Here is a 14,984-nt window from a genome sequence, read left to right on the forward strand (position 1 = left end):
TATGTCTGTGTATGGATTCTTTTTAAAAACAAATTTTTAATTGAAAATTTTATTGAGTTAGCTTGTGATTCACATGCAGTTTTAAGAAGAGAGTTTTAAGGAGATCCCGTGTCTCTTTTCCCCAGTTCCTCCCAGTGGTAACTCTTGTGAAAGTAGAACACATCACAAGCAGGGTGTCAACCCTGGTACACTCCACCACTGGGCTGTTCACGCTTCCCCAGTTTTACTTGGGCTGTATGGATTTTTTTGTAAGAATATTATTGTGGAAAGACATTTTTTTTTAATTTATTTTTTTTAAGTTTTTTTATTTATTTATGATAGTCACAGAGAGAGAGAGGCAGAGACATAGGCAGAGGGAGAAGCAGGCTCCATGCACTGGGAGCCCGATGTGGGATTCGATCCTGGGTCTCCAGGATCGCGCCCTGGGCCAAAGGCAGGCGCCAAACCGCTGCACCACCCAGGGATCCCAAGACATTTTTTTTTAAGCCTCTTAATGCTTCATTAGTTGGAAGGTAATTTAATGTTAGGGAAGTAGCAATAAAAATGAGTTTTTATTTTCTCCCTGGTTTAACAATCCCATATCTTTATTTTTTTATTTTTATTTTTTTAAAGATTTTATTTATTCATGAGAGAGACAGAGAGAGAGAGAGGCAGAGATACAGGCAGAGGGAGAAGCAGGCTCCATGCAGGGAGCCCCACGTTGGACTCGATCCCGGGTCTCCAGGATCACGCCCTGGGCCAAAGGCCCAGGCCACCCTGAGCCAGGGATCCCCACCAATCCCGTATCTGTAAATTCTCTTCTGCTATTTATTACCTTAAAAGAAAGAATAGTCAACCTTCGGGCCGTAGAGAATCTTTCATTGGTTGGTGAGAGAATGTTGCTTCTCAGAAAAGAGGAACTTTGTCACTTGCTCTCTGGAGCACTTCTGTCCTGCGGGTGGCTTGGCCAGCAGCTTGACAATCTGCCAGCATGGGGACCCCTGCCCATCTGTGTTTCGGGCCTCGACTCCCCACTCCTCGTCCTCTGGACCTGTCCAGGTCCTTCCAAGTGCACACAACAGGAGACATCACTGTCACTTGGCAGGAAAGGGCTCTGCCCAGAGGAAATGGGGGACTGGGTAGGGACAGACCAGAGGCTCAGAGAACCAGAGGGATAAGAGCAGGAAATACCACGGATGTATATAGTTCTTCAAAGCAGGAGATAGTGTAGACTCCAGTGCTGTAGCAGGGTCCTGGTGTCACCACCACAACCACATTCGTCTTGGGACAGGTTCAGGAAGACAGTCTCTGTGCCAGCTATTGATTTACAGCCTCTCAGCTCAAGACTCTGGAACTGGACCCTGAGAACATAGCTCCTTTGCAAGCAGGTGCAAAGTTAGGCTTTGTAGGGTGCTGGAGGTACGCTGCCGGGCACGGGGAAAGGGGACTCTTGCTCAAACCTCTTTCTTTCCTTCTGCACGGCAGTTGTGGCAGCGTGTGGGGGTCTGGGGACACTCGCTGTACAGTGCTCTTCCTGGTGTCCTCATGGGAAGCTTGCAGCTCCCCAGCACTCCAGTGAAATTCCCCACCAGCCAGCAGGCCACAGCTCCAGCTCTGTCCTCAGCCTTGGTGCTGGTGGGGGGATGAGGGGGCTCTTTGAGGTTCTTCCCTCTGTCCTGGGTACTTGCAGCCTGTCCCTCACCTCCACTCCTCTTTGTTCTGCAGTCCCTTCCCTCTCAGCCAGGGACTCTGCTTTGCTGTGCTTCTCCACAAAGCCGCACTTTTGTGGTTTTGCTACTGCTTGCTCTGATGTCTCTGTAGTTCCCCTGGAGGCAGACAACCTGTTCTTTCCTCTTTGGGCCTTGAGCACTTGGTGAAAGCTCAGTGTGTATTTGCTGCATGCCCTAATTAGTGACTGAATTAATTAGTAATGTTGTGGGCACTGGACAAGGCTCCATTTGCCTCTGGGTGCTCACTGATTGTCACTCAGCAGGGAACCCTTGGGTTGTGTGCAACTGAACAGGTTGGTATTCCTAAACAGCCCAACTTAGTTCATTTTCGTTTTCAGGAGAAGCACCTCTTCCTGCCAAGTCACTGAAGATAGAATGATGGGAAGGGCCCAGGGTATGCCGCGTAGAGGGTGCTACAGGTGGAGGTGGAATTATGCCCTCCCACCCCCACCCCGCGCATTCTTATGTTGGAGTCCTAACCCCAGTACCTGGGAACGTGACCTTATTTGGAAATAGGTTGTTGCAGATGTAATTAGTCAAGATGAGGCCCTACCGAGGCGGACCAGGCCCTATCCAGTGTGGCTGGTGTCCCTATAAATAAAGGACTTTGAGGCAGGGAGAAGGCCGGGTGAGGTCTGGGGTGTGCTGCCTCAAGTCCAGGACCCACCAGAAGCGGGCGAGGCTGGAACAAACACAGGCCCCCCCTCGCGCCCCTGGAGGGAAGCTCTCGCACCTCCGGGTTCCAGAAGCACGCCCAGCAAGTTTGTGTTGTGGCGGGCACCCAGCGTGGGCCTCCCGCGGGCGTGCGGAGGGTGGGATCTCCATTCGCGCACCTCCCGGCCACCCGGCTGGCGGCCTGGTTTCCTTCCCAGTCTGGGAGGTGATTCGCTTTCCCTTGTGCAAAGCCCCTGATTACCGTGTGACTCTGTCCTGTTTCTGGTGACGCTGGTGCATAGCCCCCGTTACTCCTATGTGAAGTCTCTGGTCTTTTAAATGTCGGCAGCCAAAGATTTTAAAAAGGGGGCTGACCAAACCAAACACCTCTGCGAGGGCACCTGGGGGCGGAGGGGGGGCTCAGCGGGGGAGCATCCGCCTTCGGGCCAGGGCGTGACCCCGAGGTCCCATGATCGAGTCCCGCGTCGGGCTCCCTGCATGGAGCCTGCTTCTCCCTCTGCCTGTGTCTCTGCCTCTCTCTCTCTCTCACACACACACAAAAAAAACAAAAAAAACAAAACAACCTCAAAACCCCCTCCGCGAGGCCGCCTGCTGACCAGCTCTGCAAGTTCGTGAACATGTCCTCGCCCTCGCGAGAGGAGGAAGGTCGGCGTGGGAACCGGCTGGAGCTCGCGAGAACCCACGCGGCGGAAGGCCGAGCGCAGGGCCTTGTGGGCGGAGGCGCTGCTTCCGCTCGCCCCCCCCCGGGTGTGTGCGTCTGAGGTGAGCCCGGTGACTGCCCTCCTGTCACAGGTAAGGAGACGGGCTGGCTGCTCGGCCCAAGTGGGCACAGCTTGCGGGCTGGGGTGGTGGCCCCCTCGCCGGGGGGCGTGCCCGCGACCCTCCGTGGTCCTCCACGGTCCTCCGCGGGCCTGAGGACACGACCGGGCCAGCGCGGTGCCGGCAACAAGCGGCCACAAGCGTGGGGGGGAGGGGAGGACTTGCTTGTTGCTGAGACCTTCTTAGAAGCTTTCCCCTCCAGCGGCTGGTAAGGGCTTCTGTGCCCTGCGGCGTCGGGCTCCTTGCCTTGCACGGTGGCGACGTGAGGAGAGCAGGGGAGCCGGGCCGCGAAGGTGGCGGCAGGCTCCGGGGTCGCGGTCGGGGTCACGGCCGGTTGCCAGGGCTGACTGCGAGGAAGGGGTTTCCCTTCCGGTCTTGGTTTAGGGCTGCGGCGCGGGTCATCCTGGGAAGTTGGCGGTGTCGCGGGCGGCGTGAAGGCCACGCCACACGGCCGCCCAGCGCCCGAGTGCCCGCTTTTTCTAGAAACTTCTGCGTGCACCCGGTGCGCAGGCGTCAAGACCTAACTCCGCCCTTCCGGCCCACGTGGGGCTGCGCCCGGAGCGGCCTCCTGAGGAGGCCGGTTGGTGACCTCTGGGGTCTTGCAGCGACGTCGGGGAAGCAAAGCCACGTGATGTGAGGCGCGCAGATGGCGTCTTCAGGACGAGGAGGACGAAAGTCCCCCTAGCTTTCGGCGGCTTCCCTCCCTCCGATCCTTTCCTGGGACCCACTGCACCTTCCTTCAAGGTGACTCATTTCCTGTTTTCCTTTACCTGCGCGAGTTGGGGACTGTCACCCATGAGCAAAAAGGCCCCAATTAGGCAGCCCGAGTGGCTCAGCGGTTTAGCGCCGCTTCAGCCCAGGGCCTGATCCTGAAGATCCAGGATCGAGTCCCACGTCAAGCTCCCAGCGTGGAGCCTGCTTCTCCCTCTGCCTGTGTCTCTGCCTCTCTCTCTCTAATAAATAAAATCTTACAAAAAAAAAAAAAAAAAAAAAAAGGCCCCAACTAGCGGAAGGTTTTTTTTTTTTAGTGTGTGTCCTTTTGGGCTCCCGACCAGCCCCCGGTGTAGGGGACCTGCTGTAGCTTGATGTTGGCTTGCTGTGTGTGGGTCTCCCTCCGCCTGGGAAGGCGTGGGAGACGGGTGTTTGTGATGAGGGGAGGGTCACTGAGAACCTCCGGGGATATCTAGACCCAGTTTTGCTGACGAGGAAACTAAGGCATAAAGCTACTTGTCCAAGGCCACATAGCCAACAACTGGCACAGGTAGGCCTTGAGACAGCCTGGGTCCTGAGTCAACCCGAGTACAGGAAGGCTGCAAAAGAGCTTCTGCGTTCAAGTGACCAGTGGAAGCACGCGGGACAGGTGTTGACATGTATTGCTGCCTCCTGAAGCGGCTTACTTCCGGAGCTCTCAGGTCAGGGCTGATTATGTTTTTTTCTGCGGCCAGCCACAGATTGTTTTCTCAAACCAAGGAGCTGTGATAGGTCCAAATTACAAATCAATACTCAAAAGATATAAATAGGGCTTTGGGGTTTTCCTTGGTGCTCCTGTTTCCTGAGAGGTTCAGCGGTTGCTGGAGAAGCCCAGTTTGGTGACTGCTTTACTCTGGGAGGTGAGGGTTGTTTTTCAGTTCCAGGCGCTGTACTGGCACAATCTGGGCGTCCTCTATCAATTTTTCCAAATCAGGGATGGTCAGGAAGTTGAGGATCCTACTCATTTTCCCCAGGAGGACCTGTATCTTCCGAGCAGTTGAACCACATTCTACCTCCAGGATGGCTTTCTGCCTCATTGCACTCAGCACCTCTGGCATTATGAACTGTGGGAATTCACAGAAGGCTCGGTGAGGACACTTGCTGCCTGGACATCATGCTTCCCACCCCAGGATGAGTCCCTTTGACAGGACCAAGTCTTCCCTGCAATGTCTCTCCAGGGCAAATCTATGCTCTCAGCCCTCCCACCAGCATCACTTCACTCATTTGGCCTGGGCCTGTGACAGCACTGCTACAGAGATGGGAGCTGAGGCCACACACTCATGCCTGACCCCTAACCAGAGGGTTACCAGCTCCTGGGCCTCTGTATGGCCTGCCTTGTGTCTTCCTGGGAGTGTCTGGCTTCTCCCTGTGGATTCCTACCACAGGGACAGAGGGAGGCCGAGGCCCTATCACAGCCAAGAAGCCATCCACAGTGTCTGCCAGTGGGTCCCACTTCCAGCTTGGGCTCCCTTGGAGCATGTCTGGATTTTGCTGGGATGAGGCACTGCTCCCCAGGGAAGCCACCTCTAGGCCAACTTCTGCCTTGGTTTGTAGCCTATAGAGGCTGAGCAAAGGGCCTCCTGGAGGGAGAAGTAATAAAGGATCGTACCAGTATGTTTGGTTTGTGTATCCACCTTATGAAATGTTTTCATGCACACTATCTTATTTAAGCCTTACAACAATGTGGTGTACATTTTATGACAATAATGGGCATAAAAAGTGCATGAGGCCTGCCTTGTGTGTTGCGGGGGGGGGGGGGGGTGGCAAGGACAGCCTATTCCTCTCCTGAGCTCTGGGACTAGGGAAGGGTCTCAGGAGCCTTCCTTCTTGTCTACTCAATCAGAACTTCAGGATGCACACTCCCCATTTGTAGTGGGTTGAACGGTGGCCCCCAAAAGGTACGTCTGATTCCTAATCCCTAGGACCTGTGAAGGTCACTGTATTTGGAGAGAGAGTTTTTGCCGATGTAATTAATTGAAGGATCTCAGGGTGAGGTCATCCTGGACTTAGGGCGGGCCCTATATTCGATGTCTGATGTCCTTATAAGAGAAAGGAGAGGGAGACTGGACACCCAGGAGGCACAGAGAAGAAGGCTGTGTGACTGTAGAAGATAGGAGCAATGCCTCCACAAGCCAGTAGACGCCCAGGACCACCAGAAGCTGAGAGGAGCAAGGGAGGATTCACCCCTGGAGCCGGCTGGAGGGAGTGTGGCCCTACTGACACCTGGATTTCAGACTTCTGGCCTCCAGAGCTGTGAGAGAATAAGTTTCTGTTTTAAGCCACCCAGTTTGTGGTAATTTGTCCTGCAGCCCTAGGATATGAACACACTTTGCTACTTTCTTGCCTGGCCTGGGCTGAGCTCCCTGAACTTCCAGGGTCTCATTTATGTTGAGATGAGTGTGTTGGGAGAGAAGAGAAGAGGACCCCAGTGGCAGGCCTGCGGACATAGATTTCCTTCCTCCTGGTTTCTGTTCCTGCCAACTGACAGGGCTGATGGGAGTCAGAGAGAAAACACATGTTGACATCTTTGGGGTTTTTTTGTCTGGCTTGCGGCTGGGCTCCTTGAGGATGTCTGTTTCCTCAGCTCACACCTTGAGGTGCTCAGAAGTTAAATGAACGCTTTTGTGGAGCATCAGGTCAGCGAAGGTGGCCGTGTTCTCTGTGGGTTGCAGTGATGCAGAATGTGGCCCAGAGGGAGGCCTGTGGCCTGGCCCAGTGGGTGCTGGCCTGGCAGAGGGAGTTGAGACCTTACCTTGTACTTGGTGCCCAGGTTTAAGCACACGTGTTTCTTTTGGTGTCGGAAGCAGAAGGCGATCTTATCCTGGCTCCTTATTTGTACTTTGATGTACTGGTTGATTTTCAAGGAGATGGACTGGACAGGAGGTGCGTGGACATGAAGAGTTAGATTCCACCAGTTCCAGGCCTTCTGGTGTTTGCCTTTGGGGAAGTAGTAACCCAAGTTTTGGCTCATGCTCAACCTAGACCAAGAAGGGATCAAGCAACCATGGCACTTGGCCTCTTGTGCAAGGGGCAGAGCCCCCTCCTGTGGTGCGTGCAGGCCAGCCTCCCTCCCCTGCCTCCTTCCTTCTCTCTGTCCTCCTGGCCTGGGCTCCCCTACCCCTGCTGACCTGCACAGTCACCTGGGAAGCTTTTACAGAATGCAGATCTGTAGGCCCACACCAGATGGACAGAGTGTGAATCCAGAAGGTGAGGGGTCAGCCCTTCCCCAGTCTGAGCGTCACCCTTTCCCTTGGGTTTTGATGGGCTGAGATTGAGGGAGAAGATGTGGTATCTCTTGTATGCCTTACCTGGGAATTTTTTTTAAGTGCTTTATCTTAGGCTAGGTCCGATGTCATAAAATTTTTTACTCGTGATTTTATGTATGACTCTGGGCAAGTCACTTACTTATATCCTCTGAATCTAAGTTTCTTTGTCAAGAAAATACAAGTAGTTTCTAATTTCCCTAAGGGCATGAAAGTAAGTGTCATTATGGAGAAGAGGCCCTACAGAATGTGGCCAGATACTATGTGAGATAATTGGCTGAGTTTCTTGCCCCCAATCACTACCTGGTACTTCTTGCATCCAGTAGCTTTTTCTACCCTTCAGACATCAGTTTCTATACAAAAGGCCCTCAGGGCAGGTCAGAGAGCTCTGAGAACAAGGTTGTCACCTAGGAAATAGTGTTTTAAAAACTCAAAGAAAAAAAATGAAAAACAAACCCAAAAAGCCAAAAAAAAAAAAAACAAAAAAAAAAAACCCAAACTCCACAAAATAAAAAACTCAAAGAATGTTTCAGAAAATATTATTTAAAACGGAAAAAAGATTTTATTTATTTATTTGTAAGAGACACAGAGAGAGAGGCAGAGACATAGGCAGAAGGAGAAGTAGGCTCCATGCAGGGACCGTGATGAGGGACTCGATCCCAGGATCATGAATGACCTGAGCCAAAGGCAGATGCTCAACTCCTGAGCCACTCAGGCAACCTCAGAAAATATTCTTAAGGGGCACCTGGGTGGGATAGTCAGCTAAGCATCCGATTCTTGGTGTCAGCTCAGGTCATGGGATTGAGCCACACGTCAGCATGGAGTCTGTTGAAGACTCTCTTCCTCTGTCTCCTCCCCATCCCCCATCTCTCTTTCTGTCTCAGATAAATAAATCTTTAAAACAAATATTCTTAAAAACCAGTTTTGGGAGAGTGAAAATATTTTTTTGGAATTAAAAGCAAAAAGTCTGGTTTTGACTATCAAGAAGAAAGAAAGTATAAAGTTGATGCAAGATGGTAGGCATTTCCCACTCCATGATCACTCAGTGGGGAAGGGGGAAATCCTGAAAAAAATGGAGGACTTACCCCAAAAAGGTGGAGAAAGATTTTGAAGTGGCTGGTAAGGTGGTTTCCACAATTGCCAGAGATGGGAACTTAAGAACTAAGTTCAGTTATCATGAAATATTTAGAAGTTTGGTTTTTGTGCACAGTACATGCATCTCTGAAGCCCTCACCATACCCTCCTCTCTGAGACACGTGGGACAGAGGGGCACTGGGTCTTTCTAAGGTAATTCTCACCAGGAAGTGTAGAGGACACCGAGCTAATAGAACTGGTGGTCACTGTGAGTCTCTGCTCTTCCACCCTTGGGGAAGCAATAGCAACAAGGACAGAGCGCCTTTCCTGAGGTCAGGGACCTGCCTTGCTGCCATCATGATACCCATTTCCCCATTTGCAGCATGTGTGGGTCAGAGAAACGAATTCACAAGCAAATAAGGGAGAGACGTAACCAGTGAGGGAGGCCGGCCATGTGGACTGGGAATCAAATGTTAACCACACTGCCTCTCTGTGGGGAGGGATGTTTGGGACTCATGACCCAAACTTACCAGATTTCTCCATTTTCATCATAGAAGGTGGCATGGCCACAGTTGTTGGTAAGGGCCCGGACACATCTTTCTTCACTGTCTTCCAGAATGATGTATGTGTACTCTCTATCTTTTGTGCTGAGGATGAGCATAGCCAGCCTTCCTGACGGGTAGCTGGAAGACAGTTAAGGCACAAGCAGCCCCATAGAGGATGCGGGCCTTGGGAAAACCCACGCCCCAGCCCTGAACCACAGACTTTTGAGGTGCCATATGAGTCAGTGTGAATGTTCCTGGGCTTCAGTGGATACTGTATCTGGCCTGATCCATCAGGAAGGAGAACTTGGAAGACAGTCTCACTGGGATAGAGAATTAATTTTCCATCATGGGCATGCACCTGGGAAGAAAAGATGAGCTTATAAAAAGTGCACAGGGGCTCACTATCCCGATTCAGAGCATGGGGTTGTCACTAGAGTGCTTGGGATCTATTTACTCTCTGAATGCCCACATTGCCACTCCACCTGTCACTACCCCCTCCCCCCATCACTACCACCACCTTGCTGAGGATTCTGGCTAGGAGACTTTTCAGGGCCTTAGTTTACTTGTCTAGGTGAGGCAGAGGCTGAAATGGATCACTCTTTGTGCATTTTAAATTATCATTTAAATCCTGATGGTTATTGGTTGTTTTACTTTTTTCTTTTATTTTAAAGATTTTATTTATTTGACAGAGAGCACAAGCAGGGGGAGTAGTAGAGGGATAGGGAGAAGCAGACTCCCTGCTGAGCAGAGTGCCTGAAGCAGAACTCTATCCCAAGACCAGCATCATGACCTCAGTGGAAGGCAGACACCTAACTGACTGAGCCACCCAGACACCCCTCCTTTTTTTTTTTTTTTTTTTGATGAATATATTTTATTTATTGGAACATGAGTTGGGGGATCCCTGGGTGGCGCAGTGATTTGGCTCCTGCCTTTGGCCCAGGGCGCGATCTTGGAGATCCGGGATTGGATCCCACGTCGGGCTCCCTGCATGGAGCCTGCTTCTCCCTCTGCCTGTGTCTCTGCCTCTCTCTCTCTTTCTCTCTCTCTCTCTCTGTGACTATCATAAATAAATAAAATCTTAAAAAAAAAAAAACATGAGTTGGGAGGAGGGGTGGGGTGGGGCAGAGGGAGAAGCAGACTCCCCACTGAGGGATATGTGGACCTCTATCCCAGGACCCCGAGATCTTGACCTGAGCCACCCAGGTGCCCCAGTTATTGGTTTAGTTTTCTAGGGCTGCTGTAACAAAGTAACACCACTGGGCGCTTTAAAGCTACAGAGACTTATTGTTTCACAGGTGGGGAGGCCAGAAGTCTGAAATCAAGGTGTCAGCACAGTTAGTTCTTTCTGGAGGCTCCAAGGAAGAATTTCTTCAATGCCTCTCTCCTGGGTTTTGGTGATGACATGGGATCCTGGTTCCTTGGCCTGCCTATACATCACTGCGATGTCTACTTCTGTCTCATGTGCTTTCCCCTCTGTGTCTCTGTGTCTTCACATGGCCATCTTCTTGGATGAACCAGTCATTCCAGGTTAGGGCCCCGCCCTGCTTTAGCACAGCCTCCTCTTAGCTACATCCTTAGAGACCAGTTTTCCAAATGAGGTTCCATTTGGAGGCACCAGGTTTAGGACTTAAATGTATCTTTTTGTTTGGGGGGGGGGATATAATTCAACCCATAACATTAACATTATCTAGGGTTTTTAAAATTTCTTCTCGAATCAGTTTTAGTAAATTATATTGTTCTAGGACATTGTTTTAGGTAGATTTTCAAAATTTTAGTCCTAAAACTGTTGTCATAAGGTGTTTAAGAAAAAACCCTTTATTATCTTCATTCTTTTTATTATGACTATCTTCTCTCTTTTTTTTTCCTGGATAAACCTCATCTGATGATTTGCCTATTTTACTAGCCTTTCAGAGAGCTGGCTTTTGGTTTGATTATTCTATTTGTTTCCCACTGTATCAATTTTTAGTCTTATTATTATCCTTTATATACTTTTATCTTCTGTGGGTCTTCTATAGTACTCAATTTTATTTTTCTAATTCCTTGAATATATTGAGCTCTTTGGTTTTCATCTTTTTTCCTTTTTGAAGGTTTTATTTATTTATTCATGAGAGAGAGAGAGGCAGAGGTATAGGCAGAGGGAGAAGCAGGCTCCCTGCATGGAGCCTGATGTGAGACTCGATCCCAGGACCCTGGAATCACAACCTGAGCCAGAGGCAGATGCTCAACCACTGAGCCACCCAGGCGCCCCTCATCTTTTTTCTTCTTCACAATCCTCCTCTCCTTCTTAATATAAGCATTTAAAGTATAGCGTTGCTCTCAAAATACCATTTTAGCTGTTTCCCACGTGTAGAGATGTTTACCTTTCACTCCATTTGAAATATTTTTGAATTTCCAATATGATCTCTTCTTTGACACACAAGTTATTTGCAAGTGAGTTTTTAAATTAGCAAATGCATGAGTTGCTTTGGGTGATGTTATTATTATTAAAATTCATTGAGGTAAGAGAGCATAGTCTATGTGATATCAGCTGTTTAGTGTTTGCTGAGGCTTGTTTTATTTTGTGGCCAGTGTGTCATCAATTATTGGAGCTGTTTCACATATGGTGATTTCCTTGCGAAGGACACATGTCCTTGTCTTGCGTTCCCATCTGGGCATTAACACCCAAGTGCCTGGATTATCAAGATGCACTGTTCTCCCACTTCTCGCCCTCGGCTCCCCACCACACCATCCCACCTCACTCACACCCTGCTCACGCTCTTACTCTTCTGATGTTTCAGTTTCTCTCTCTTTCTGGTGTTGATGATTTTTCTTCCGTTCTTACACACTCTGCTCTGCATCTGATGCTTTTTACATCTCATCTACATTTCTCAGATGTTTGCAATGGGAAGGTTTTTTGGGTCATCTAGTGTCCCATGTTGCTCTAAATGGAAGTCAGTGGTTCTCCTACTATTATTTTTAATAGTTGAAGACCCCTTTGTTCAAGAAAGCTTACAGCAGAATATCCAAATCTAGGACAATCAAAAAAAAGACAACCATCTGAAGAGCTGGAGCTGTGGGCACCTTAGGGCATGTCTTGGAATGCCTGGGAACATAACCATCTGGGTGAAAACCACTCCTCTTGAGGTTACAAAGGTCTGAAAACTGGTTTCATCCTCACACCCACTGAGGTGAACACTTTATTTCTAGCACGAGGACCCTACGAAGTAGGCATGATCATTGGCTCCCCTTAAGGTGAGGCTAAGGAACTTACACAGATTTATCCAGTGGGAGGAGAGCCAGAGCCCAGCCAGAGCCCACCCTTGCCTGCAGGCTCGAGGAACATGCCACCTCCGACCATTAAGCTCCTAGCTACTTTCCACATTCAATCTACAAATCACTGCTCTTTTTCCCTTTACCCTAAAAAAAAAGTGCTTTGTAAAGATATTTGGGGTTGGTTCGTTCCTGATGGCCTGTAGGAAGTTTCTGGATATTGCTCACAGGAGAGGATATTTGTATTTTAGGTCTTATTTCCAGACATTCCCTGAAAGCCAGACCTTATCGAGATGCTTTCTGCCTGTCAAATTCAACTGTCATGTAATGACGTTTTCCTAGTGATGAGGACCCCACAGGCAAAGCAAAATCTCTGACGTAGAGGTGGAGTGGTCACATTTTCCCTCACTGGGAATTATATAAGTGGTTTATCTAAATAAACCCAAATCTCACCTCTGTTTGCATGGGGACAGACCAAGTATGAAACTAGGAGCTAACAGGTAAGAGAGAAGGGACTCCATATCTGGCCCTTCCTTCAGTTCTGCTGTGGAGGAAACTTGGCCTCTCAGGCAGAGCCCTGTGCTATGAAAGAACTCCTGTCTGTCCCTGAGCCCTCCCGCCTGCTGTGGAGCTGCTGCTCCTGGGCTGGCCAGGCTGGACTCGGCCTGGAGGTCAGCACACACTTACAAACAGGGTTACCTGACTTAGCAAGCTACCTAGAATTTAGTGCCCATCTGTAAAAAGGAAAAAAAAAAAAACCCAGTGTCCCATTCCTCATGGGCCTTTTGGGCAGCCTGACGTGTGTGGCACATTAGGAGAGAACCCCTGCTTAAAGGTCCTGATGAGAACCTTCTTCCCCTTGGCTGCAGGAAGGACATTTAAGATTGAATTGGGGACAGATATGCTGCAGGAGCAAAAGCTCCGAATTCAAGGATTGTGGGAAACACAGAGTTCACCAGCCCAGCTAGAGTAAGAAAGCAAGTAATGGTTTCACAGATATATTAGCGATGAGGAAGCTGAAGGCCTCTGAGGGTTTCTTACACCCTCACCATTCAATGTCTGGTACAGCCTAGAGAGGCTTTCCCTTGAGTTCTCTGTCTGCTCTCTCTCTCTCTGGCCCGTCTACAGCCAGTAGTTCTGGCTGCTTTACCGACTTCCCTTCATGCAGGCCCACGAGATGAAGGGACACTGAACCTTCCCTTCCTTCCATGGAGGCTGAAAGAGTCATACCTTGGTTGACAGTGTTGATTTCTGGTTCTCTCCTACTTTTGCCCCAAGGTGAGGTCACCCTCATTACATTAAGATGTTTGGTTGCTTTTCCTCTTAGCAGACTGTTTTCATTTTCTTCCAGATGCACGGCAGAAATACAGTTCTCAGCTCTCTTGCATCCGGGTGATGTCATGTGACTTCTTTTGGTTGATAGAATTTAAGCCTAGACCATGACTTCACTTCCTGGTCGCAACAGGACACAAAAGACTCCAAGATGGCAGAGACCCGTAATGAAAGAGCCCAGATCCCCAGGAGCTAACCTCAAAGAGACCACTCAAAAGAGCTAGGAGACTCAAATCAGATGTGACATGAGCAAGAAACATACATCTGGTTATTAAGCCTCTTAGCTTTGGGAACTGTTTCAGAAAGTAATGAGCTCTGTGTCCATGTGACAGCTATTTAAGATTTTTTGGGTCTCACTCTCTTCACCTGCAAAGTGAAGAAAGCAATACCATACTTACCCCATGAGATTGTTGGAAAAAGCTCAGTTTACATTACACATAGACATGCTTTATAACCTGCATGGCGTTACACAAATGTGAAGTTCCATTAGGCTTCTTGTGTTCTCTAATTTAGTAAATAGTAATGCAGTGTTTACACAGCTGCTCAGGCCCAAACTCTTAGATTCATCCTTTTGTCTTGTCTTTCTCTCACATGCATTCAATTTAACAGAAAGCCTTTTTGATTCTTCCTTCAGAAAGTGTCCTCAATCAGACTGCTTTCTACCACCTCAACTGCCACCACCCTAGTTGAGACGCCCATCATCTGTCACCTGAATTGGTGCCCTGGCTCTCAGCTGAACATCCTGCCTCTCTTCTTGCCTCATTAAATCTATTCTCCATACCTAACCAGAAAGGTTCTTCTAGAGCATAAACCAGATGATGCTCTTCTCCTGCTCCAGATCCTTTTCATGAATTCATCCTTAGGATAAAATCTGATCTTATTATGACCCACAAGGCTCTACCTGACCAGGGCATCTGAGCTCATTCCCTATCCTTCTGTCACTTGCTGACAGCTATTCTTGAGCTGTTTGCTCTGCCCCTCATCTCTAGATGTCTAGACTCAAATGGTACTTCCTCACCTACCCTGTAGGTATGAGAGCAGTTCTCTTAAGCCAACAACTCATGAGTCCTTATGCTGCTTTATCCACGTTTCCTGGTGATACTTGACATGGCACTGAACAGGATTGTTACATGTTGGCTGCCTCTTCAACTGGAATGTAAGTTCTATGGGAACAGGGGCTTTGTTTGTTCAACCTTGTATCTCCTCCAGCACCTAGAAGAGGCCCTGGAGCATAGTATGTTCTTATTTTATGTATTCAGAAGGCATAAAACATGTCACATCTTCCTAATTCCCACTTCAGCAACTCTTTTTTGAGCTTCAGATGTGGTTGTTAGCTCTCTCTGAATGACTCTAGTATTTTGAAATATTTTCCTTTATGTATAGAATCCAAATATTACAATATGGATTTTTATAAATATATCATGTGTTTTTTTTTAAATAAACTTTATTTTTTAGAGCATGTCACAGCAAAATTGAGCAGTAAGTACAGAAATTCTCATGTGTTTTGTCCCTACACACATCCACAGCCTCCCCTGCTATCTATACCCTGTACCACAGTGTCCGTTATA

The 14,984-nt window shown here is 48.9% G+C and overlaps 2 protein-coding genes across 18 annotated transcripts in view; one reads left to right on the forward strand and one right to left on the reverse strand.

The window, feature by feature from the left end:
- The first annotated feature begins 3,060 nt into the window (after positions 1–3,060).
- CBY2 (chibby family member 2) overlaps positions 3,061–14,984 on the forward strand; it is a 103,258-nt gene continuing 91,334 nt past the window's right edge. The window contains exon 1 of one of the 5 annotated variants that reach the window (XM_072783054.1): positions 3,061–3,176. The gene's annotated coding sequence lies outside the window, so the exon portion shown is untranslated. Of the gene's footprint in view, positions 3,177–3,794; positions 3,948–4,600; positions 4,616–14,984 lie in introns of those variants that run through there. The other 4 variants (XM_072783051.1, XM_072783055.1, XM_072783052.1 and 1 more) reach the window with 4 other exon arrangements.
- Positions 4,559–14,984, reverse strand: part of ERICH6B (glutamate rich 6B) — a 56,396-nt gene continuing 45,970 nt past the window's right edge. For 10 of the 13 annotated variants that reach the window (XM_072783044.1, XM_072783038.1, XM_072783045.1 and 7 more), the window contains 3 exons: positions 8,821–9,193; positions 6,706–6,890; positions 4,559–5,017 (listed from right to left, as the gene is read on the reverse strand). In XM_072783044.1, coding sequence (XP_072639145.1) covers positions 4,802–5,017; positions 6,706–6,890; positions 8,821–9,193 — 774 coding nt within the window. In that variant the 3' untranslated portion in view covers positions 4,559–4,801. Of the gene's footprint in view, positions 5,018–6,705; positions 6,932–7,078; positions 7,624–8,820; positions 9,194–14,984 lie in introns of those variants that run through there. The other 3 variants (XM_072783046.1, XR_012010179.1, XM_072783048.1) reach the window with 3 other exon arrangements.

This window comes from Canis lupus, chromosome 17 (assembly GCF_048164855.1).
Source record: "Canis lupus baileyi chromosome 17, mCanLup2.hap1, whole genome shotgun sequence".
In the NCBI taxonomy this organism is placed as follows: domain Eukaryota; kingdom Metazoa; phylum Chordata; class Mammalia; order Carnivora; family Canidae; genus Canis; species Canis lupus.